A 25,096-nucleotide genomic window follows, 5' to 3' on the forward strand; every position below is an offset into this window, starting at 1 on the left:
GTTGGCTGTGGGACCGGTGGCCGCTTGAGCGATGCTGTCCTCTGAGGAGCACAAACGTAGCTGACGGCGTCCGTGAGCGTCTGTAGGCGGTAGTCGTACCCAAGAGCACGTACTTTTTCCGCGAACGCTCGCTGGACGAGGGTCCTGCTCGCCTGCTGCTCGGTCGGCCGTTGCCTACGTAGGCGCGTAGACCGCCTCGTCGCCAATTGTTATAACGTCAGGACCAAGACATGCCAGGGAAATGGGATCGCTTTATTCCAAGCAGGCGTACATATATACTCATAGGTGACGTCACACGGTTCACGCTCAGCGATGGTCGCGCCAGGTAGACATGTGGGCGTGTCGGCCGACTTGCTGCGTTATCACAGATCTCCCGGCTTGTATTCCGCGTTGCGTCTTCGTAGGTTGTAGCGTGTGGCGTCGGTCCGCTGCTGGTCTTTGATCCTTAATCTGGCAAGTCTTCGGGCTTCTTCTACGCATTGAAGGTAGGAAGCGACGTCGACGTTATCTTCTTCGGTAGCATTGGGCAGCATGGTGTCTAGCGTGGTCGTGGCCACCCTGCCATGGACGAGCCTAAAAGGCGTCATCCGGGTGGTCTCCTGCACTGAAGTGTTGTATGCGAAGACGATGCAAGGCAGAATAACGTCCCAGGTCTTGTGTTCGCAATCGACATACATGACGAGCATATCGGTGATGGTTTTGTTCAGGCGCTCGGTCAGTCCGTTGGTCTGCGGATGATATGCAGTTGTCCTCCGGTGGCTGGTTTGGCTTTAACGCAGGATCGCTTGCGTCAGTTACGCCGTGAATGCTTTTCCTCTTTCCCTGATGAGCTCATCGGGGGCGCCGTGTGGCAAAATAATGCACTCCACGAAAAATTTGGCGACTTTTTTCAATTCAATTCATTTTATTTTCCAGAAAGATTCTGGGCGATTCATAGGCAAAAAGCTGTTCCTGACAGCTTGACAAAGGCCTATAAAACCACCAACGAGGCAGTAGGTGATGACCTTATGATGCAGAATATTGAAAGAAGAATAAAATATGTTTAACGCACAATATATGACTACAAACATGGATAATAGCTGAGTAGAAAAATATACATTAACAAGAACATACATTAACAAGAATTACATTTTAGAGCTTGACACCAGTTTTACAGAAAACAGTATTAACGAAGTGTCGATTATAACTTCAAAGGAAATTTACACATATTGTTTTAGAAATACAATTATGTGGCATACAAAAAAATAAAAGACATTAAGGCTAAGCAAATAATAGCATGAACAAACTATCCATCAAATAGTTAACCGGTAATATATCTAGGAAAAGCCACACATAATACACACAATCTCGAAACCTACATTATACAATTATAGCTAAAATGAGTACACTTGTGCACATCTGGTATAATTTGTAAATAAAGGTACAGCTATGTGAACAAGAATTGGTCAAGTAACTGTTTTAGTGTAGGCTTAGTTATGTGTTTGTATTTATTTAGAATGACTGGAAGATTATGCTGAAGTGTTTGCACTTTATAATTTGTGCGGAAACGAGGTATGAACCATAGATCAGTGTTCCGTGTATGAGTGTTTTTATTGAGTTCTAAAGAGGCTAACGACTTAAGGAAATGCCTGAAAGAATCCATTGCTAAATAAAATGATCGCAGGACTCGAAACTCGTAAGCACGTTTGATGCTAATTATATTGTAGGACTGAAAATATTCTGCTGTTGACGACAGGAAGTCTATATTGGCGATGTTACGAATATTTTTTTTCTGGAGTACGTATATCCTCTGGACATTTCTTTGTGATGTAGTCAACCAAACTAAATTGCAATAGTTAGTGTAGGAGGCAAACAAGGCATTGTAGACTTGTAGTTTTATTTTTGATGGTAGAAAAGAACGGCAACGTGATAATGTCCCTGTAACTGTTGAAAGCTTTTTGCAGTGGTTATCTATGTGAGAGTCCCACATAAGATGAGAACTAAATGTTATGCCAAGTATCTTGATTTCTTCAACAATCTCAATAATTTGGCCTTCGCAGCGGATATCTTGCTCAATTTTAACTAACTTATTTCTAGCGCGAAAAATAACTGCTTTGGCTTTTGAGGGGTTGATCTTCAGCTTATTTGATCGTGACCAAAAGATTAATTTTTCAAGAATGTTATTACCCTTTGATATAAGAGTATTAACATCACTGCCTGATAGCAAAATACTGCTGTCATCTGCGTACACGCTAAATTTAGCCCCCCCCCCCCCCCCCCGTCAATATGGCCAATATCGTTTATATAGATGATGAAAAGTAATGGGCCCAAGATGCTACCTTGTGGTACACCAGTTAATATTGGTAGAGGTGAAGATTTATGATTGCCAAGGTGAACACACTGAGTGCTATTTTTTAAGTATGACCGAATTAATTCAAGAGATTTGCCGCGAATTCCATAATGTGTGAGCTTAAATATTAAAATGTTGTGATAAAGAGAATCGAAAGCCTTACTGTAGTCAATAAAGAGACCAAGTGTAAAGAGTTTTTGATCAATATTTTGCAACACAAATTCTTTAAGTGATAGAAGTGCAGATTCGGTTGATCGTCCCCTTCGAAATCCAAACTGGTTATCTGAGAGCAAGTTACGTGTGTCCAAAAACTTGGTTAATCGTACAGATATTATTTTTTCCAAACCCTTTGAAAAAACAGGTATTACAGATATTGGTCTGTAGTTTCTCGCACCATTTCTATCCCCGCTTTTATATATGATGGATACCCTAGACCTCTTCATAGCAGTAGGAAATACACCTTTTTCTATAACAAGGTTGAATATGTATGCGAGTACCGGGACGATATGCTGCAAAACGTGTTTTACGGGCGTAATCTGTAAGTTATCTATATCCAGGGCTTTGCTGTTCTTTAGATTCATAAATGTGGTGTAAATTTCATGTTCAGTTATTAAATGGACAGCAAAACTCTCTACAGAGCTATTGTCGGTAGGCTGAACAGCAGGAAGGCAGCTGTCTTCTGCGGCAATATCGACAAACACTTTATTGCAATGATCAGCCAGTTCTTTACCAATAAGCTCGCGGTTATTGTGTACTATTCTGTCAGGAATAACATGTTTATTTTGGCGACCTAAAACATTATTTATCACCTTCCATGCAACTTGTAAATGCATGAAACTTGTAATTGCATGCAACTTGCAACTTCACGAGGACATCATTCTGCTTCTGTTCCTTTCGGTAGGGCTTTTGACTCGCCGTAGCGGGTCAGGTAGTGGGTCGCTATAATGATCCACTTACTTCCAGATGTTGACTGCGCGAAAGGGCCAAGCAAGTCCATTTCGATCTGCTGAAAGGGCCTTGAGGGGGGTTCAATGGGATTCAGAAATCCTGCTGGTCGGGTTGGACGGATCTTCTGTCGCTGACAATCTCGGCAGGTTTTCACATAATGTGTGGCATCGGCATACAATCGTGGCCAGTAATACTTGTCTTGAATGCGGCGGAGGGTGCGAGAAAACCCGAGATGTCCAGCTGTCGGCTCGTCGTGTGAAGCCTGAAGAACTCCGCGCAGACTTGCAGGTACAACAAGGAGGTAGGCTGTTTTGTTCGCTGCAAAGTTCGTCTTCACGAGGCCATCATTCTGTAAACAGAACGAAGACAATCCTCGCTTGAACGAGGCGGGGTGGGAAAAGAAAACTTGCCTTCCAAGTATTCGATGAGGCATTTTATGTCGGGGTCTGAGCGTTGCTGTTGTGCAAGAGAGCTGGAGCTGATGGGTCCCAGGATGGCGTCCTTATCGTCGTCCGGCGGCGGTGCATCTACAGGGGCTCGTGATAGGCAGTCGGCGACAGAGTGATTGCGTCCGGACTTGTAAACGATGGTGACGCCAAACTCCTGGAGGCGCAGGCTTCATCGAGCGAGGCGGCCAGAGGGGTCCTTCAAACTGCCAAGCCAGCACAGCGCGTAGTGATCACTGACCACCTTGAATAGTCGACCGCACAGGTAGGGCGGAATTTCGATGTAGCCCAGATGATGGCAAGGGTGTTGTGATGTGCACACTACACTGTCGACGGATTTATGGAACGCGGCGTGTCGACAGTGGTGCGTCGGACATCGGAGCGCCGTGCGTGCCAGCCCCGCGTTGCGCGTGTGCGCGTGCGAGTAATGTGCGCGAGGCAGGCACGAGGAGCGTAAGGCTACGTGGCAGGAAACCGAGGTGTAAAGGAAGACACCGCACCACAAGTCTAGTCGTCCAAGCGTGGAAGTGGCAGCGATCGGACGTTGGATCCGAGCTGTCAATGACTTCCCTTGGATCATCGATGCAAGATCATTAAGCCTCATTCAAGCGTGGAGGTGGCAGCCGTCAGACTTCGGGTCTGTGCTGCCGTGGACCTCCCTTGAATCAACGACGCAGGCCTACTGCGATCGCCACTTTGCTGCCAAGGCTTCCTTGGATAGGCTGCACAAGCCTACGGTGTTTGCGGAACGCCGTCGACAGGACCCGGCTACAGTTCTCCTGCTGCAGCTGCCCAGTTCTTGGGGGCGACTGACAAGAGTTCGTCAGCGTCTCCCGTGTCATCTCCGTTCCTCCTCTCCTGGCTCTCTACCACCGCCTCCCTGGACGCAACGCCAGCGACGCATCGCAACTCGCCAACCCGCGTCTGTGTCACCTGCAAGGCCTTCCCGCTCCAACTGGGACGCTTTGTATCCGGTGAACTCTCGCCTTTTATGCGAAGCATACTACTTTAGCTACCACTTCAGCCCTTCACCGTGGTTATGCGCCTCCAAATCACGTGATACATGACGTCACACCACGTGACACGATGACGTCACGGCAGTGGAGAAACGGGGGCCCACCTCGCGCCGTCGCTGTGGTTGTGCGCCTCCAAATTACGCGACACGATGATGCTTCGCATTCTCCAGGCTTAACCAAGTTAAGCCTCAGCCATTTTTTGTCTCTAGTGTTGTACGCGTTTCTAGTGTGTGTTTTCCTTGATGTTTTCGTATCTTTTATTGGCTCCTTTCCTTTAAAATATAAACACGGCTTCGTTTTGTTTTGTTTGATTTCTTTGTTCCTTTCCTCGAACCTGCACGCGAAAGCGTTCTGCTTCAGCAGTCGGGGACGCGTCACCCCGATTCACGACAAGGCACTCCTTCTCGGTTGTCGAATAATTAGCCTCGGCTTTGGACAGGTAACGGCTAGCGTATGCGATGACTTTCTCCACTGCGTCAGTTTTCTGAACGAGAACAGCGCCTAGGCCCACACTACTAGCGTCGGTATGAATTTCACGCTCAGCGTTTTCATCAAAGTGCGCCAGGTGATCGCCTGATTTCGCGCTGTTTTCCGCTGCTTCTCGGTGAACGATTCACCGAAACGAAAGAGAACAAAAAGCAAATGCGTTATCTCCATGTCAGCCAAGAAGTTCAACGTGAAAAGAGCTTTTATAGCAAAATTAGGGCGCTAATAAATCGCGTCCTCCACGGCCGGGATTAAACCCGCGTCCTCTGGCTCAGAGCTTAGCACTCTAACCTTTGAGCCATCGCGGCGAATTCATACAGGCGGCGTTAGGTCCAGTGAACAGCATCAACGACGCCCTTCCGGAAACCCATGTGCGTCTGGGAACAGCATTATCCATCGTTCTTGGGCCCATAAACCTCGCGTTACGAAAGCAATTGCGGTCAGTTTTAACCGCACGGCCTCAATCATTATCACGGCGGCGGACAGAGATATCTGAACCAGTTCATTGGCGCCTGGTCGGTCAGTTGCAATCAGCATGCGGTAGATGACGTGCCGCCGATAGGCCAAATTCAGAGAGTGTATGATGCCCATGTACGCTGGCTACATCTTCCACGCAAAGGCGTTTGGGCAAGTGACGCCATGCCGTGTGACTGGCTGGGCCAGCGAGGCGCACAACATGAATTGAAACTGCGGATCGCTGACATTTGTTAATCACAGCCCAGTCACAACGTTGCCCCTGCCTCACGCAAGTTGTTGATCAATCATGTGCTAAACGGACAGAGTCTGAATTAGATGTGCGTAAGTCGCGAGACTCAGTAAGAGTCTTTCAGCCAACTGGTATGTTCTGAACGTAAAACATATTTAAGTTGTGGATATGGACGCACTGCATTGGACATCTTGCATTTAACTGTGAGTAAAATTTTCTTTTCGCTCAATCCGTGCAGCATCGAATTTCTTGCTAAAGCCACATTTTTGCGAAACGAAAGCGGCAGCGCTTGAGATTTCATGAGCTATATTTACACTTCGTAATCCTAAGGAACCCGTGATGCAAACGCTTGAGGTCTCTTATAATTTTACACACTGGGTAATACCGATCAGTAAGCGAACTGATGAGGCTCACAGATTTGTTTTTGTGCGAGTTTTAGGGGTACAAATTGTTGTCGTCAGTTTGCCCGAAAGCTCATGTGACCGTGCAGTCATACTGAAGGAGACCGCGCGCTGCCGAGCGGTAATTATTCCGTTGTTTCCTAAATCTGAGATGTCAAATCGAAGAGGCTGATTGCACGGTCTTTGCATAATGCATAGGGGTAAAATATCCGGACCTGACGGTTATCACTCACGCGGGACAGACTTGGAGCGGGCGCGCGTTCTCCTTTCACGTTAACGGCCGAAGCAGCGCGGTGGGGCAGTGGCGACCCCCCACCGCGGGGCGGTGGCAGGCGGAAACAGACCCCATTGCGAAGGCCGTGAGAAAAAGCTGGCTCTGGCTTAGCTAAGGTTAAGCCTGGATAAGCGAAAAGCTCTCGCTGCTTTTCAGCCAACTTCCCAGCTCTTGTTGTTGTTGTTGTTGTTCACCTCATGGGATGGCGCATACCCACAGAGGGGGAGCGGCCAAGAAGAGGGGTGCATAGAGAGTTTTTGAGATTTTTTGCTTGTTTGTTTAGTTTTGTTTTCTGGGGAAAAATAAATAGATAAATTAAGTAATAAAAAGAAATAGCAGAATGCTGAGGAAAAGAATCATTATGAGAAAGCAGAAAGACTAAAAAGAAACAGGGCAAGCATAACGCACGCAGGAGCTGGACTCAGCAAGATCTCTAGCAGAGGGAGTTGATTAAGAAATAAATGAATGAAAAATAATAATAATAATAATAGTAACGGTGGATAGAAAAAAAATGTAATGATGTGTAAAAAATTAAATAAATAAATAAAGAATAAAATATTAGCAAGGTAACCGTTTAGATTCCAGTAAAAAATTTTGAATGGCGGTAAAAACAGACCTGTGGCTGTAACCGAGAATGGTGGCCCCAAATGACAATATGATCGGGCTGCTCAAACTAAGGCCAAGCTGTTGCAGTGGTTGCTCTAAATATCGACGTCTCATCATGGTGAAGCGTCGACAAAACAACAAAAAATGGTCTATTGATTCTTGTTCACCACAGAATGCGCAGACGGGAGAAAGCGCCAAACCAGACCTGTGCAAATAAAAATTTAAGGGGGGGATCCGGCAGCGCAGCCTAGTTAGAGAGACTTCAAGCTGTCGCGAATGGCATGATTTCCTGCTCCACGGATACTGAAGATGCAGGAAATCATCACATCTTAAAATTGATCCTGATGTCATGCCTAACAAAATGCTTCTCCGAAACCTCGCTGCTGTGATGTACGCTGTAGCCGGGAGAATAGGTAGCACGGGGCCATTGAGGGACGCTTTTGCCAGGCTATCAGCCACTTCATTGACTGTCACACTGCTATGACCCGGTACCCATATCACATGTAAAAGGCTCAAATGGGGAGGAAGTAATGATAAGAAGGTGTTGAGGATTGGAGAATCCGTAGCTGAGGCAAGGGACAAGCACAAAGAAAAGGAGTCAGTAATGACACCCACTGCGGAGAAAGAAGGGTCTAGTTTCCGAAGAGCAAGCACCACCGCCAGAAACTCCGCTTGGAAAATTGGGGTGAAATCCGGAAGACGCACAGAAAAAGACCAATCCAGAAGCGGGCAATATATTCCCACTCCTGCCTTTTCATCACATTGGGAGGCGTCAGTAGCAATCATTATGGAAACAGGTAGGCTTTTTAAATGGTCTTCTAATAATCCATTTAAAATGCTTGATGGTAAATGCTTTGCATTCTTCGGGAAAATGTCATCATAGACAATTTTCACGGCAGGCCCACTCTTCTGTGTCGGAAGTATGTCAGACAGGAGTACATTTAACGGGTGAAGTAAAGATTGTACCAGTACTACCTGCGGTGTATGAAATCGAGGCCAGTGGATTCCAAAAAAGAAGGTCGGCTGGCAACAAAACACAGACGAGGAACGGTGGAAACTTGAGTCATATATCGTGAGGTACGTCTGAACAGTGAGAAATTTAAATCTAGATACTAAAGGTGGAATTCGAGCTTCAAGGTAAAGCACGTCGTTGGCTACAAATTTAGGGAGGCCAAGGCACAACCGTAGAGCTTCCCGCTCTAAAAGAACAAGCGGGCGAATTTTGTAAGCAGCTGAACCAGAAAACAGCACTGATCCAAATTCTAACATTGGTCGGACGTACATAACATAAATCATTAAAAGTGCATCTCTCCGCATTCCAGACCGGGGATTGCTTAATCTACGCAACATGCCCACAGCACGAGTGCCTTTCGCTGCAACATGGTCAATGTGAGAGCGCCATGTGAGCTTGTCGTCATAAATGACACCAAGATATTTTAAAGACTGAACTTGGGGAATAATTTGTTGCTTGTAAGTTAGAGAAAGAGCAACAGGATCTTGGAGTCGGAAAACAAGGGTAGCGCATTTGCTAACATTTAAAGTGAGTCGTAGGCCACCCAACCAACTCTCAAGCAAGTTCAGGTAAGACTGCAGACGCACGTAAAGAGAATGAATGTCAGGAGCAGCCGAGAAAAAAGCAATGTCGTCCGCATAGACGTACGTGCGAATTTCGTGATGACTGGGAATTGAGCTCAGTAGAATGTTGAAGAGTATGGGTGAAAGGATTGCCCCCTGAGGAACACCTCTAGTTTGTTTATACCATCCAGAGTTGACACCATGGAGTGAACAATAAAACTGCCTCTTATCTAGGAACGCCGAGAGCCAAGAAATTATGTAGTGTGGAAACTGCAGAGTCTGCAGTCTTTGCAATAATATGGTGTGTTCCACACTGTCGTAAGCTTTGGCTACATCTAATGTAACCAAAGCAGCATGCATTTTTTGACGCCGCGCAAGGAGGATTCGACTTTCGAGGTCAACATGGGCATTCCATATTGAACATTTTCGACGGAAACCGATTTGACAGTGACTGAGGATATTTTCACTATCCACAAACTCCGAAATACGTAGGAGCAAGACCCTTTCAATTAATTTAACCACATTGGATGTCAATGAAATAGGTCTAATATTTTCCAGAGAATAGCCGCCGCCATTATTTTTAGGTAAAGGAATCACTTTGGCGAGTTTCCATACAGGAGGAATCCAAGCATGATTGATGGAATCATTTACTAGCTGTAATAAAGAGTTAGGATACTCCTCAAAGAGGATCTTTATCATTTTTGAAGTTACCCTATCAGGTCCAGGAGCAGCTGATGGTAACCTCAGCACTATAGGCGAAAGTTCTGAGAGGGTAACCTGAGGGAAAAGCTTAATCTGATCCACTGACGCTACACACACGGAGTGCAAAGGTAGTGCAGACGAGAAACGCTTCTCTAATCCTTTGGCAATGGTTTCAATGGTGTCTGTTGCTTCTTGCGGAGTCAAGACACATGAGGGAAAATTACCTGGGGCCGGTACCTTTTTCCGCGAGTGTAAAAATCTGAAAAGTGCACGTCGGTTTCCTGATTTCGTCAGGAAATCGAAACGCTCAGATTCATAATCGTCTTTAGCTCGCGAAACCGTGCGTTTAAAAGTGGCTGCAATAAACTTATAATCATGCCAATTTTTCGGGCACTGATTGTGGAGGAGCTTCTTCCATGCAGCCTTTCTGCGTCTGTAGTCCCGCGTACAGTCTGCATTCCACCACCTTGTTGAATTGGTCCCTTTTGATGTACGCACCAGGAATTCGGACTTTTTGCGGCATTCCTCAATAGCCAAGCAAATGTCTTTTGAATTATGATCGTCTTCAGAACTTAACGCTGACGCAAGAGAAGAGCGCAAAGTAACCTGGAACTGGTTATAATTAATATATGATCTCAACTGTGAAGACGCTGGAGTTAAGCGGCAGTTAACCTCAAAAATAATAGGTATGTGATCACTAGATGTACCACAACCAACTGTCGACCAATTCAGAACAGGAACACAAGGGCTGGAGAAAGTTAAATCTAATACAGATACGGTTTGAGCCCGAAGAAAGGTCGCCAAACCTGAATTCATGCACATAAGGTTGTTATCTGTAACCCAATCCCAAAGGCGTTTGCCACAGAGATCTGTCTTATATCCCCACGATACATGGTGCGAATTGAAGTCGCCTGCCAACAGAACTGACTTCTGGCAATTGACTAGTAGAAGATCTAGAGGCCTTGAATCCTGCACACCATTAGGAAAATAAGCATTAACTAATGAGAAGGGATAGCACCCAGGAATTACAAAGTCTAAAGCCATCATCTCACAGTCTAGAGAAGAGAACTGGAAAACAATTTTGGCCCTGTGACAAAATTTTGAAGAAACCAGAATGAGCAACCCCCCTCCTCTTGACTGGCGATCTTGGCGAAATGAGGAATAATTTTGTAAATGGAAATGTTTTTCAGGTGAAAGCCAGGTTTCTTGCAAAATGATTATGTCTGGATTAAGTTGTGATGAAAGGTAAAGTAAATCTGTTGAAGCTGAAATGAGTGATCGACAGTTCCACTGGAGTATTCGTAACACCCCTATGGTGGCGCAATCTGAGCAGCAGCAACTGCCTGCTGCAAAATATTTTCCTTTGGCTTAGAGCCCAGCTGTTGTTTCTTTGATTTCGGATTTTGAGGAGAAGACGGGTTAGACATATGGGAGCCACTGCGTTTGAGGACTCGCGTATCTGTATCCATCATCTCTGCATCATGAGTGACTGGGACATCATTCGAAACGCCGGAGCTAATAATAGGAGCATCAGGACTAACTGGTTCCTGGGGTGGCGATATGACCGGTAATGAAGGTTGAGAAAGCAACGATGGCAAACGTGTCATCTGTGAAGATATTGCAGATTGCATGGCCTGAGTAATCTGCGTAGCGAGAGCGTTTGAGATGCTCTCTGTGACAGTTGATACAATCTTTTCAATCATTTTCGTCATTGAGGCTTCTACAGCAGTCACTATGGCCTGCGAGACAGATGCATCGAGGGCGACACCTGAGCGGGCTGCCACACCCGCATAGCCGTGCGCTCTTTCTTTAATTTCAATTATGGCTTCACGCCGCGAACAGCGTTTGCGGTCAATTAACTCAACAATTTGAGATTCCTGAGCCCGAGAAGGGCAATCCAGGGAATTTGCAGCGTGATCACCCCCGCAAAGGCAACACTTAACCTCCTGTTCGGTGCATGCAGTCGATGCATGGTCATTGCCGCAATTGCAACATCGCAAGGTGGACTTGCAACCACCAGCACTATGTCCATATCGCCAGCAGTTGTTACATTGCAGTGGCTTTGATGGAAGGGGATCGACCCGGAAGATCAGTGGCCATGCTTTAATTTCTGACGGGCAGGAAGTACCAGCAAAAGTGGCAATGACTGATTCGGTTGGTATACGCACATTATTCACCTCCCGGCTACATCTGTACACAGCAACAACGCCTGCCGCTGAGAGAAGGTCGAGGGTCTCCACCGGAGACATACAGGAGTCGACGCCACGGACTAGACCTTTTGTGCAGGCGAGATGGGAAGGAATAAAGCTGTTACCCGGAATAGAACCAAAGGATGCGCAGTTTAGAAGATCCGGATCGGTGTTTCTGCGCCGTCTTCTTCTTCGTCTTCTTCATCCTCTTCATATTGGCACATACCCACGTGGGGGGATTGGCCAAGGTACAGTGGTATACATAAGGAAATTTTCATAGGATTACGACAAAATATCGGAGCCAAACGTGAATTTTGAAAAATGTATTGATGAAAAATGACAGAAGAATATTTGAAGTGAAATAACAAAGAACATTTTGGCGAGAATAATAATAATATATAAAAAACTCCTAGACTTTTAAAGGAGTTAGCAAATCAACCTACCAGTTGCAATTATGTAATCATGGAGATTCCCACAAATTGAACCCAATGCAAATCCTTTGGCGCTCGCTCCGAACGATAACAACAATGGCAGAGACAACGGGAGCCCAAAACCTGGAGAGAGGGACCTCCAGGTAAATCTTTCTCTGAAGTGCGAACTTTGGACAGTAGAGCAGGAAATGGTCCACAGATTCAACGTCCCCGCATGAATCACATAGGTTTGTCGGAGACCACCCACATCTGCATAGGTATAATTTATACTGGGAATCCTGCACCGCAGTCGCGTCATTGATACCTCACACTGCCTGATTTTACACGAACGGACGTTCCATTTATACGCTAAGTGCTGATAATCAGTAGTATTTAGTAAGGGATCGCGTAACCTGGCTGATATGTGTTGGAACCGCTGAAACCTGGAGATCGCCAGCTGACTGAAATTCGGGACGGGATGCATTACTGGCCCGTCAAGAGCTGACCTTGCTAAATAATCAGCCACCTCGTTGGAATGAATGCCTGCATGACCAGGAACCCAGACAAAACGGACCTCCTTTAAAGTGTACGGGACAAAAAATCGCAGGAAGCGGCGCAAAAAATCTTTTTGGGAAGTTTCAAGGGAGACTAAAACTGACAAACAATCAGCCAGGATGATAACGTGAGATACATGACACGGAATTTTGTGCAGGGCCATTCCAAGAGCAAAAATTCCGCAAATAATATAGGGATATAATCTGGGATGCGGACAGAATAGCTCCATGCCAAATCCTGCGAAAAGATGCCAACTGCAGCTTTTTGGCAGCTGATGGCGTCCGACTGTTGCTTCTTATTCTTCTCCTTCCATGGCGAGTGTCTGCGCCTGTTCTATGGGCAAGGGCGCCTTATATACCCCTCCTTTCAAATTTCCAATGTGCACTGCGCATGGCTGCGGCAAAGGTCAAACGGTGGCGAGGATGGCCGCCTCTGCTATGGCCGCCGCCGCCGCTCACGCGTTCTCGCAACGCCTTGGGAAAGAACCTTCTCCTCTTGGGACGGCGGCGGCGACCGCGCGGCAGCGGCGAAGGGTAAAACAGTGGCGAGGAGTAGAAGCGGCGACGCTTCATCGACGGAGTCAGCGCGCGGCGGCGACGACGGCTGCGGCAGCAGCGGCCACCTGCGCTCCGCGTGACGTCGCTCGGTTCCGCGCATGCGCAGCTGTTGCTAAAATTGATCGCGGCGCACGCCAGACCCGGTGTTGTCGAGCCTAGTGAAGCTTTTCGCTTCAAAAGAGCGAGCTCGCCCCCCTCGAGACCGGCCGTGACTCGTGATAGCATGGCATATTCACTGCCCATATCAGGTGCCTTTTTCTTCTATACGCCGACCTGTATACAAGTTAACCAATTTTAAAGACAACTGGTGTGGTTGTGAGAGAATACTAGAGTTAAAATAAAATGACTATCACTTTAAACTGAGACGCGAAAGCAGGACAGTTCAGTTTAAAAGGTAGCTGGGACAGTTTGTAAAAATGTCTGGAACTGCATCCGATGAAAGAACAAACAGCAAAACAACTTGTGCTGGCTAACACGACACCATCGCGCACTGCAGACGTCGTCACGCTGACTTAACCGCTGCGGAAATCCTTTTAGCACACATGGTTCGCAACTACCACCTTCGCGACACTAATACTTTATCCGGCAACTTTACGTACGGAACGTCTGCAGAGCTCTGTAAAGCGTAGGTTGCGAAAACGGGCGAGTCCTAGCAGTTACTCACATCCTCACCTTTATACCACACTCTCGCGAAACCAAGTTTAGGATCCAGTGTATACGCGTGGTAAATTTTGAAGAATGTATAGTACTATTTATAGCAAGAAGTATATATACGGCTATCCGTAGTACTATCGAAAGTGCTATCTATAGTACTTTCGATATAACTATCGAAGTACTATCGATATGGATCACAACCAACTAGCCCGGCAGATGGTGTTATTGATACTAATATTTATACTCCTATCGCAAGTACTAACGGCCGATAGTACCATCGATAGCACTCTGTCGATAGTACTCTCGGTATAAGTAGTACTTTCGATAGCAGTGTCGACAGTACGCGCTATCGATAGTTTTTTTTTTACCATCCACAGTTCGGTAGTGACTTAACTATCGAGAGCATCGACAGTACTATCGGTAATTTTGCATTACTAGTCAGCGCACGTTACAGATCTCCAGGTGGTTGAAATTATTCCGTAGCCCTCCACTACGGCACCCTTTTCTTCCAGCCGCAGCGATGGCTAAGTGGTTATGGCACTCGGCTGCTGACCCAAAAGACGCGGGTTCGATCCCTTCCGTGGTGATCGAATTGTGACAGAGGCAGAATCCGAGAGGCCCGTCTACTATGCGATGTCAGTGCACTTCAAAGAAACCCAGGTGGTCGAAATTTCCGGAGCCCTTCACTACGGCGTCCCCCATGGCCTGAGCCGCTTTTGGACGTTAAACCCCCATAAACCTCTTTCTTTTTTCCCTTCCTCCTTTGTCCCTTCCCTTACAGCGCAGTTCGACTGTCCACCGAGGTATGCAAGGCAGTTGCTGCGTCATTTCCTTTCCTCAAAAACAAATTTTCAGTTTTTACTCCTAAGGACATAGGGAGCGCGTCGCGAAGGCATGTATTAAAACCAGCGAGGTCGCTTCGGCGGCGCAGTTTTCTGACGCGCATCTGTTCTTTCAATCTGTCCTCTCACATCTCTTTAAACTCTCCTCTGTCTGCACTTTAACAAAATTTCGTACTGGGCTAGTTGGTGGGACATAGTTGAAACTTGGTTCAGCGCGAAAGACGAACACAAAGAAAGGAAACGACACACATAGAGCGCTACTAACAACTGATTTATTGATATATGCAAGAAACACATTTATGGTCTTCACACGCATGCGCACAATCGGGCGGCTCCAGGCAACTTTAACCGTTTTAGATGGCTCACACTTATCTAAGCTCACATTATGTCACTGAAAAAAAAAAACGCGGGAACCAGGCCTTTCATATTTATAAAAAGTCTAGCCAGTGCATCAGCGACCCTTCCATAAGTTTGTACTCAGCTTAGCGTATGTTTTTGGACAACGTCATATAACGTCTTGTAATTTCCTGGCCCGTGTCTTTTTCGTCTGTCGATTCTCGAAATGTTTTGGTCATATCCCATCCATATATTTTTTCCTTTTGTCATTGTCATGTTCAGAGGTATCTTCCTTATCTGGTTCCCGCGTTTTTTTTCAGTGACATAATGTGAGCTTAGATAAGTGTGAGCCATCTAAAACGGTTAAAGTTGCCTGGAGCCGCCCGATTGTGCGCATGCGTGTGAAGACCATAAATGTGTTTCTTGCATATATCAATAAATCAGTTGTTAGTAGCGCTCTATGTGTGTCGTTTCCTTTCTTTGTGTTCGTCTTTAGCGCTGAACCAAGTTTCAACTCTGTCTGCACGTCGCAGCGATTGTGGCTAAGTTCGAACCAGTGGCCAGGTCCGTGCAATTTCTTTCCATTCTTCTTTCCAGCATAGCACAACGACAACCTTCCGATTCGGGGGGGCTTAGGCGGCACTGTTGCAGCCGGCGTCGTCTCTTCGGCAGACACGGTTGTTGCGACGCGCGTCTGTTATTCAAATCTTCCCTCTCAAATCTTCCTACTCTCCTATGTCTGTACGTGGCAGCGATTTTGGCTCAGCTCGAGCTAACGGGCAAGCCCATGCACTTTCTTATTTATTCTTCCACTAGTCCCAACAACTCATGGGTGGTAGTGGTGGTGAGCAATAAAGGGACATACCAGGTGTCCCAGCTAAATGTAACCAAGCTTTTAAAAAACACGGGATGTCTTAGCCGTCTGAGACCCAATGAGGGTTGTTTGAGTCGCATGACCTAGTGTGCAGTATTTTTTTCGTTCTTCAAAGTTGACTAATTAGTTAAGCTTAATTCACTAACTTTTTAATTATTGACTTCAGGAACAAGGTGCCAATGGAAAAGTTGTAGATCGCTTTGAGAAACAGCTTACTGAGACGTTTGCAGCAAAGTAATATTTACGCAACGTAGTTTTTTTACCGGCCTTTAACCATAACCCGCACAATAAGAAAAAGCTTCCACATGACAACTGTGCCACTTCAACGTCCCAAGACGCGCCTTAAAGAATAAAATCCGTTTTTTCTGAAGTCCTCTCCACGATGAGACTTTGGGTGCACATTGGAGCAGCGAAGTGAGCGAGCAGCTGGTAACGTGATAACTTTCTTTTAAGGCCTATAAATGAAGCTACGTAAATCTTAACTTGACGGAAACAGCACTACTAGCGGTTTTTCGAGGCGATCTAAAACTTCTTTATTGACACTTTCTTCCTGAAATCACTAATTAAAAAGTTGGCTAATTAAACTTAACTAACTCATTAACTTTTAAGAGCGAAAAAAATACTCAAGACTAGGAACAACACTCAGTTGGTTTCACTGGACTAGGACACTTCGCCTTTTTTAAAAGTTTGGTTACATTTAGCTGGGACACCCGGTATGTTAGGTTGGAGCAGCCTAAAAAGATTGAAAAATAATAAGCCCCTGTCTACACCGACAGTATGCTTGGATCAGCCCGTAAGGGACTGGACCTCACAAGCACTAGGTGGAGGTCCCTACTTTGGAGCCGCCGCGGTGGCTCAGTGGCTATGGTGCTCGGCTGCTGGCCCGAAAGACGCGGGTTCGATCCCGGCCGCGGCGGCTGAATTTCTTTGGAGGAGAAATTCGAGGCCCGTGTACTGTGCGATGTCAGTGCACGTTAAAGAACCCCAGGTGGTCGAAATTTCCGGAGCCCTCCACTACGGCGTCTCTCATAGCCTTAGTCGCTTTGGGACGTTAAACCCCATAAACCAACCAACCTACTTTGGGACCCCAGTGGCGGTGGCCGCCGCCCGGGCGCGCCCGACTAAGGCTTGTTGGGCCTTTTAAGTCGTGGCAGCCGAGCAGGGTCGCCTCCCAGTCCTCCCGGGTTGGGTTGGGGATGGGGGAATAGCCGGGTTGGAGGGGCAGGCCAACACTATGTGGTAGGTGTCCGTAGACACCGCTCTACAGTGCGGGCAGCTGCCGCTAAAGGAGTGATCGAAATGTTTTAGGGCTGCTGGGTGCTGCAATATATTGGTGAGAAGGCTGAGAAGGAGCCGCTCATCCGCCTTCTTGAGCCCTTTACATAGGCGGGGGTAAAGGCGATGACTATATTGATAGTATTTTGCAATATATTTGAGGTATACACCGGATGAACATCTGTTCCTGATCGGGCCAGGCGGAGAAAACAACCCGGTGAGAGAGCGCGCAGGCGGCTGCGTGTGCTGTCTAGTTTCCTGCCAACCCCTACTGAGCAGGGGCCCACGTAAGGTAACGGTGTGTGGGGTCCGTATCCCGTATGCAATTTTGGCAGATTCGATAAGCTAGGAAGGGAGTGCAGCCTTGTTCAACGTTCTGACAGGCCCCTCGCGAGTCGGTGATTATGTATATTGAGTTGGAATGTGAAGCCACTAGATGTTTGGTTTGGTTTATGGGGTTTAACGTCCCAAAGCGACTGAGGCTATGAGAGACGCCGTAGTGGAGGGCTCCGGAAATTTCGACCACCTGGGGTTCTTTAACGTGCACTGACATCGCACAGTACACGGGCCTCTAGAATTTCTCCTCCAAAGAAATTCCAGCCGCCGCGGCCGGGATCGAACCCGCGTCTTTTGGGACAGCAGCCGAGCACCATAGCCACTGAGCCACCGCGGCGGCGCCACTAGATGTACACAAGCAGAAGACTGCTTGTGTTGCACTGCGGGCTCTGAAGGTGAGGCCGTTAACTGTTTTGCTGTTGGGAACTACCGCGACCGTGTACCATCCCCGTGGTGAGGGCCTGAGGCTTCCACGTAGTGCACACCTGTTTTGTTGTCATAATGTCGGGCTAGGGCTTCCGCTCGTCCCAGGCGCCGACCATTATGATATTTGTGTGACATGTTGGCTGGAAGGGGTCGCACATGGACAATGCGTCTTTACAGTTCTGGGTTGCAAAACCCGTCTTTATGAGAGCAGTGTGGTGGATATGGAGTCGAGTAAGAAGGCGGCGACTCGACTCCGTTAGCGACAAGCGTGTGTAATGGTCTGGAAGGTGCGCCTCCCGGAGCTCCCGGAAAGTATTCACCACCCCAAGGGCCATAAGCCGGCTGTTTGAAGTACCGATGGGGAGCTCCAGGGCGCGCTGAATAATTTTGCGAACAATGATCTCAAGGGCATCCTCCACTTCTTTCCGTAGGTGCAGATAAGTAGTCTAATAGAGAATTCGATTGGTCACGAAGGCGTTTGCCAGCCGCAAGGCATCCTTACTTCATAACCCTCCATGTTTGTTGGAAACCAGGCAGACCATGCGGCCCACCTGGTCCCCCACCGTAGGGAGTTCGTCCAATGTAGTGTCTGGTCATCTGTGTTTGTGGATGTAGAGTCCGAGTACCTGTATCTCGTCAGTTTCGTGCAAGGCACCACTGTCAAGAGAAAGAGAGATTTGAGTTGTGCACTTTGTTGAAGGGCGGAATGCACGAATTTCGATTTTTGAAGGGAACATTAAAGGCCGCAGCGGCAGGTGTAGGGGTCTACTATCGTCGTCACTGTTTGCAGGCGGGTTTCAATGTCTCTTCTGCTGCACTGCACAGCCCACAGGGTGATGTCATCGGCGTACACGGCGTGCTGCACACCGGCGACACCACCCAGCTGGGCCGGCAGCTGGGCCAGTCAGATTGAAGAGCAGCGGGGAAAGTACCGCGCCCTGGGGATTTCCATGCGTGCCGAGTAGGTAACGACCATGCTATCTTGGATGCGGATGTACGATTGAAGACCCGTTAGAAATTGCCGTATGTATCAGAATTTGCTGAGGCCACAGTCGGTCTGGCTTAAGTTAGTGAGTACGATCTCACGTGTTAGATTGTCAAATGTCCCTTTAACATCCTAGGCGAGTACTACTCGGTCATTATGGAGGAATTCGAGGGGGTCAAGGACTTCACGATTTAATTGCAGGAGGACATCCTGTGCTGATCTGTGCGGGTGGAATCTGAGCCTGGTGCTTGCAAAGACATGTTTGTGTTCAAGATATGCAGATAACCGACCTCGCACCATCGTCTCCCTTAGTTTGCCCACACAGGAGATGAGAGAGATGGGGCAGAGGTTATCTGTGTCAATTGGTTTGCTGCCTTCGGAACAAAAGTTACCAGAGCCGTTTTCCAGTCGATTGGCAGGGGATGTCCCCGCGCCAAATTGCATTGATTTAGTCGCGGAGATCCGATAGACTGAGTCAGGCAGGTTCGTCAAAAGCTTGATTGTGACCTTATCCCTTCCCGACGCAGTGCCCTGTTTCATTTTGGCGAGAGCCGCCCGCAGATTATGGAGCTGGAAAATTTGATCCAGCTCCATGTTCTCTCTGAGCGCATAAGCGCATGCAGATCCACGGGTGTCTCGGGTGTACACAGACACTGGTGCCGAAGTTTCTGTGCCAGCTCAGTCGTGCTGCCAGAGAAAGCGTGCATGGCTCGAGGCAAATGTTTGTGTTTCGGTTCGTGTATGGGTTGGGTGGATTAGGGCTCGAAAGGGACGCCATGTGTTGCGGCTGTACATTTGTAGCGGGGCCGTGTTGCATCCATCCACCCAGTAGGAGTTGGCGAGTTGGTCCGCGTACTCTGCCGCTTTCTGGGTGAGCTCAGTAATTCGAACTTCAAACTTTCTACTGTGTTTCTGGCGTCGCCAGCGGCGAACAAGGCTGCCACGGGCTTCCCAAAGGTGTAGTAGGTGGTTTTCCACGTTCGTCACCGCTACTGAGAGCTGGATCTGAATTTCACGCGAGCGGAGGTGTATCAGCAGCTGTTAGGAACATGCTCAGTAGATTTGATCGCAAATGGGTGTATTATCAAGTGAGTCAAAATTTTGCCTTAATTTCGTCCAATCTGAGATGTGGCCTTGTGTTGCGGGACGCTTGAGGGGGCGTGTGCGTAGTGTAGTGTTGAAGGTGCAGTGGTCGCTACCTAGGGTTTCCTCGCTGTTCATCCAGTGTGCATGTCTTATGCTGCGAGTGGCCGTTAAGTCCGGACACATATCCCGTGTTACGGAGTTCCCTAGCCGAGTTTGATGGACGGGGTCCGTGTGGAGGGTGGAGCCCAACGTGGACGCAAGCTCCAACAGTTTACGTCCACGCGACTCCTCCTTGCGATACCCCCACTGCTGACTGGGGACGTTAATGTCGCCCACAATCAACAGCGGATCGCGACCCGCTACTCTTAGCGCGATGCTGAAGAGGTCCGCGAAAGTCACTTGCTTGTGTTTGGGACAATACATATTGCGTACATGCAACGACGGGTCCCTGCGGCAGAGTGGTAGGACAGCAATCATTACATAGGAATTCTAGAGGTCCGTGTACTGTGCGATGTCAGTGCGCGTCAAAGAACCCCAGGTGGTCGAAATTTCCGGAGCCCTTCACTACGGCGTTCCTCATAGCCTGAGTCGCTTTGGGACGTTAAACTCCCATAAACCAAACCATAGGAATGCTCGAGCTGGAGGTCAATCCACTAAGTTGGCTATGTATGCTTTTTGCACGAGAAGACAAGACGCGGGATCCAGTTGGAACGCCGTGTAATTTGGAATTGTGGCGCCCAGGCCTGGCTCCTGGAGGGCAACCATGGATGGTTTCAAGGTAGAGAGAGAAATTGGCCCACTTAGTGCGGTCCTTAAAGCCTCTACAGTTCTATTGTGCTATTAAAGTTGACATGGCCGAATTGCAGACAGCTCGTGGTGGACTCTTGCGGTTTGGACCCGTGAGGTCTGCTGATGAGGAGCTTTCTGATGTTAAGACATGCTTGTCTGCTCCCTGTGTTTTCAGCCACTTGTGCATAATATATATAAACGTTTATTGCCCTTCCGTCAGGGAGGCCTAGGAGCAGCCCTTCCACGCAGGGCCTATGCGCCGGCCTCAACGTTCATCGAGAACGACACCATTGCTAAGGACACACAACACAGTAGAAGAGATGAGGCCCAACGCGCAGGCCAAACTAAGAGAATTAGCACGACCCCAATGGGTTGCCACATTCTCTGCAGCGTACGCTTGCCCTACCCGAAAATAGGACAAGCGGAGACGCAGCACATCGTAGTAAAGATTCCCAAGCAGGTTAGTTTAACTCTCCTAATGCGCAGTGTGCATCCCGAGCTCAACATGGTGTGCAGAAAGAGAAGGCAAAATTCCTTCAATAGAGTTAATTGCTGAGCTAGTTGGTTCAGAATGTGCAAATGATGAACCAGCCAAACAGACACAGGACGAGAACAAGGAGGCACACACACGCAACACCGGCGTGTGCCTCCTTGTTCCTGTCCTGCGTCTGTTCCGCTGGTTCCACCTTTGCGCAGAATTCCTTATCCGCACATTCAGCCAAAGGCATGAGATTATTACATCGATGAGGCTATAAGTCCTAAACGGGGAAAAGAAGTGATTGCCACGGTAACCATGCGATCGGAAGGAGCTAAAACAATGATAATCTGCACATCTGACGGCGGAGTGGGTATCCATAGCATCAGCACTCAATGCAGGTTGCCGCTATCTGGACATCACAACAAAATGCACTGATTCGCAAACCGCCTACCGGTTCCTGCTTCGCGGAATAGCACCAGTGGAAGGACTTAACCTCCTCTCAGCAACTCCCACCCTCTCTCATCAAATCTACCATGTAGGGCATGAAGGTATCCCCAGACACAAACGCAATAACGTGCGCGCTCAAGTACATAGAGCGGCAATTGGTGGAGTCCTCACTCTATCCCATTTTCGGGCAAGGCGAGTTATCTATGGGACAGAACGGCATTATTAAATCTCATAGACAAGCCCGGAAGGAGTATGTCCCGCCTCACAAACGGCTGACGCCTTAGGGGAGCTTAATCTGCAGGCAGATACCAAGTAACTCCACATCTCGCCCACATTCGTCGGCATTTTCCATCCGACAGCCCATGCAGAATGAAGCCAATGACGTCACCCGGAAGCGGATCTATATCACGACATACGGTCGCGACCAGAACCCAGGGCGCACACTCCATTCTCTGCCCTCCCACATCCTCTCGGAAGAAGGCCTTACGGGCAGAGTACATCGAGAGCCAGATCACTCTGGTTTTCCGGACCCGGTCTGAGGCGGTCTCCAAAGGGCTGCTTACAGCCTTCCTGTCTCACAATTTCTAGTTTTCACATGCCGTATTGATTCTCTTCCTTCGCAAATCAATCCGTGGCGGCGCCGACTGATGCCCCTACAAAAGCGAAATGCAAATAAAAATGCATATCGCTATTAGTGCGTTACAAAGTTTGCCAACAGTATTACAGTAACAATTTTCCACTTTCACAGCATTTCCTCATATGATTTGTGGCAGATCACGCATAGTACCTGACAATCTGACAGCCGAATACCTCGCGAAGGTTGTTTTTTTTTTATGATGCACATCACCATACTTCGGCGTGTAGAGAAAAATATCGCAGCGCAGCAACAAACATTTCAAACAGCATATTTAACGCAGTTTAAGCTGACGAATGACGGAAAAAATTTAAAATGCACGAGAATGCGCAAAAAAAAGTAATCGGCGTTTACTTATGCATGGCGCACGCAATAATACATTCATAACTTCTTCGATGGCACTTCTTTCTAGATTTCACTAGGCTGGCCAACGTCATGTCGTGGCGTAGAATGTGTCTATGCTATATACATCCTAGCGAGCTCAAGGAGCTGCTAGGCACTTTTCGAGTGCCTCGACCATCTATTAAGGGCAACTACTAACAGGAGAAAAAAATCCCCAAGAGCACACGAGCTCCCACAATGTACCAGCTCAAAAGCCGGTCCTTTTCAGCAGCAGGTCACAGTCAGTATCACTCAAGAAAAACGTGCACTCGCCTATGTCCAGACGCTGCCCAAAAACAGAACCAGAGGAACAAAGAAGCTCAAGGGCAGTTGAAGTTAACGTACACCTTGCTATAGCAGCTCTTGACAAATCGACTACCGTTGCCGGCTGCGAGCGCTTGCTGCCGATTTCTCCGTAGTGGTACTGGACCTGGATCTTCTGCTCTGGCAGCTGGGTTCTCTGTTCTCCCTGCATTCCCGTTGTTCCAGTGTTTTCTTCATCCGCTCGACGTTTTGTTCTTTGAAAAGTGATGCTCGTTTGACGGTGATCTTGGCGCATTCAGCCGTGGTATTGCGAGGCAACGTTCGCAGAACGAGCAGGGAGGCAAACATCAGAGATCCTGCAATGGCAAACGCCAAGTCCTCACGACCAACATTGTGCAAAAGCATGCAAACGGAGGAAATGATGCCGCCCAGACCACCGAATCCGTGAATCCACCCAAGAGTGGTACCGCGAATCGCAGTCGGGAAGAGCTCAAGGCTATATGTGGCGAGCGTTAAGTATCCCACAAAGACAAGAGCCTTGGAGGACACAATAAGGCCCTGTTTCGCAACCAGGGAATCGAAGGCGATGGACAGGCTCGACATGCACTGGAGGACACCGATCACTGCGAAGCACGCACTGATAAACTGCAGCAAGGTGACTCTAGTAATCACAAACAGTGTCCCCGCAAAACTCAGTGCGAGCAGCGCTAACGAGACCCAGGGCAACATGAGATCCTGCTGAACCAGCGAGGAAAAGACTACGAGCCGCAAAACGAAATACGCGGAGAAATAGGTGAAGAACACGGCCATAGCTCGCTTGCGAATTGCGGTGCCCTCGAGCATCTCCAATGCGTCCATACACTGGCCTAGAGGGCAGGATTCGGTGGCTTTACTTTTCAGCTTGTCCAATAGGCATGCCGTGTTGCACAGCGGAAACTGGTTGGTCTTGGCAGCGGCGAGCATGACGTCCTCCGCCTCGCGGAACCGGGCCTTGGCGATCAGCCAACGTGGAGACTCCACAGCCACATAGAAAGCTGCGACTGATAGGAACGTGGGCGCCAAGAACACTGCCTGCTTTGAAGCCCAGTCCATTCTCACGAGTCTCATGACTGCGAACCACAGCTCGGATCCACTCGCCGCCAAAACACAGGCGATCACAACGTGCAGCGGCCGGTTCTCGTGGGTTGTGACTTCGAAGAAGAGGATGCCGGCGACGATGAATTGGGCTGCCGCGCTTCCTGAAGCGAAGAATTGGGCCACAGCGTGCACGAGATAGGTCCTTCCGAGAAAGAGGCCAGTAGTCGATGCCAACAAGGTTACTGAACTTGCCAGAAGGACGGGTCTGCGGCCTGTAACGTCAGCGACAGACCCAGCAGCAATGGTCAGAATGATCAAGCCGGCAGCGTGCAAGAAAGCAAGTGCCGCACGCAGGAACCGCCGCTCACACACCATGTCCCATTGGCTTACCACGGAAGTCGCCGCCGGCTCTTCCTCGTATTCCCACGCGGTGCACGGTATCGTCCTGGTGTCATTGTCAACGAACGGATTTGCGTACTGGTGACATTGGCTGTACTGTCCGTCTGCTTCCAGGGGAATGGCCACGTTCTTCCATTGCTGTGTGGACATGTTCCAATGCTGGGGTCGCTTGCACCAATGGTCGACGTCCTCCATTTTAAGCATGAGGGCGTAGACATGACAGTTCTTGAGAAATATTGCGAGGGCGCAGAGTAGCAGCAAGCGTCTCTGGAAGGCGCCTTGTCCGAAGCCGTCGTAACAGTCGAATTCTTCGCTCGTTAGAAGATCCTGATTTTCCAGTCGACGAGGAAGGAAAAGGAACATGTCTTGTGTCCCGCGAAGTGCCGAAGGAATTCTTGCAATTTCTAGGAGGGCATTCCAGGGAAAACAAGTGGACCCGATATGAAAGGAGACTTCTTCTTTCATGCGCGAATAAAGCTTCCTCTTCTTCACCCGCAAGGCGGCATGCCCAAGGCGGCGATATGTTGCAGTACCTGAAGACAACACGCCTGAATTTTGCCTTCTAGTGCACGTGTGACGAATCTGCACACGTTTTCTTTTTCTTTTTACAAGC

General features: G+C 48.3%; 1 protein-coding gene across 1 annotated transcript; it reads right to left on the reverse strand.

Moving 5' to 3' along the window:
• Nucleotides 1-23,118: 23,118 nt before the first annotated feature.
• On the reverse strand, nt 23,119-24,846 carry LOC149360942 (solute carrier family 22 member 7-like). The gene has a single exon (XM_089567958.1). It carries the CDS (start codon nt 24,844-24,846, stop codon nt 23,119-23,121), a length of 1,728 nt encoding a protein of 575 aa, XP_089424084.1.
• Between the last annotated feature and the right edge of the window lie 250 nt (nt 24,847-25,096).

The sequence above is a fragment of the Amblyomma mixtum genome, chromosome 2 (assembly GCF_055824585.1).
Source record: "Amblyomma mixtum isolate Tamu chromosome 2, ASM5582458v1, whole genome shotgun sequence".
NCBI classification, from domain to species: domain Eukaryota; kingdom Metazoa; phylum Arthropoda; class Arachnida; order Ixodida; family Ixodidae; genus Amblyomma; species Amblyomma mixtum.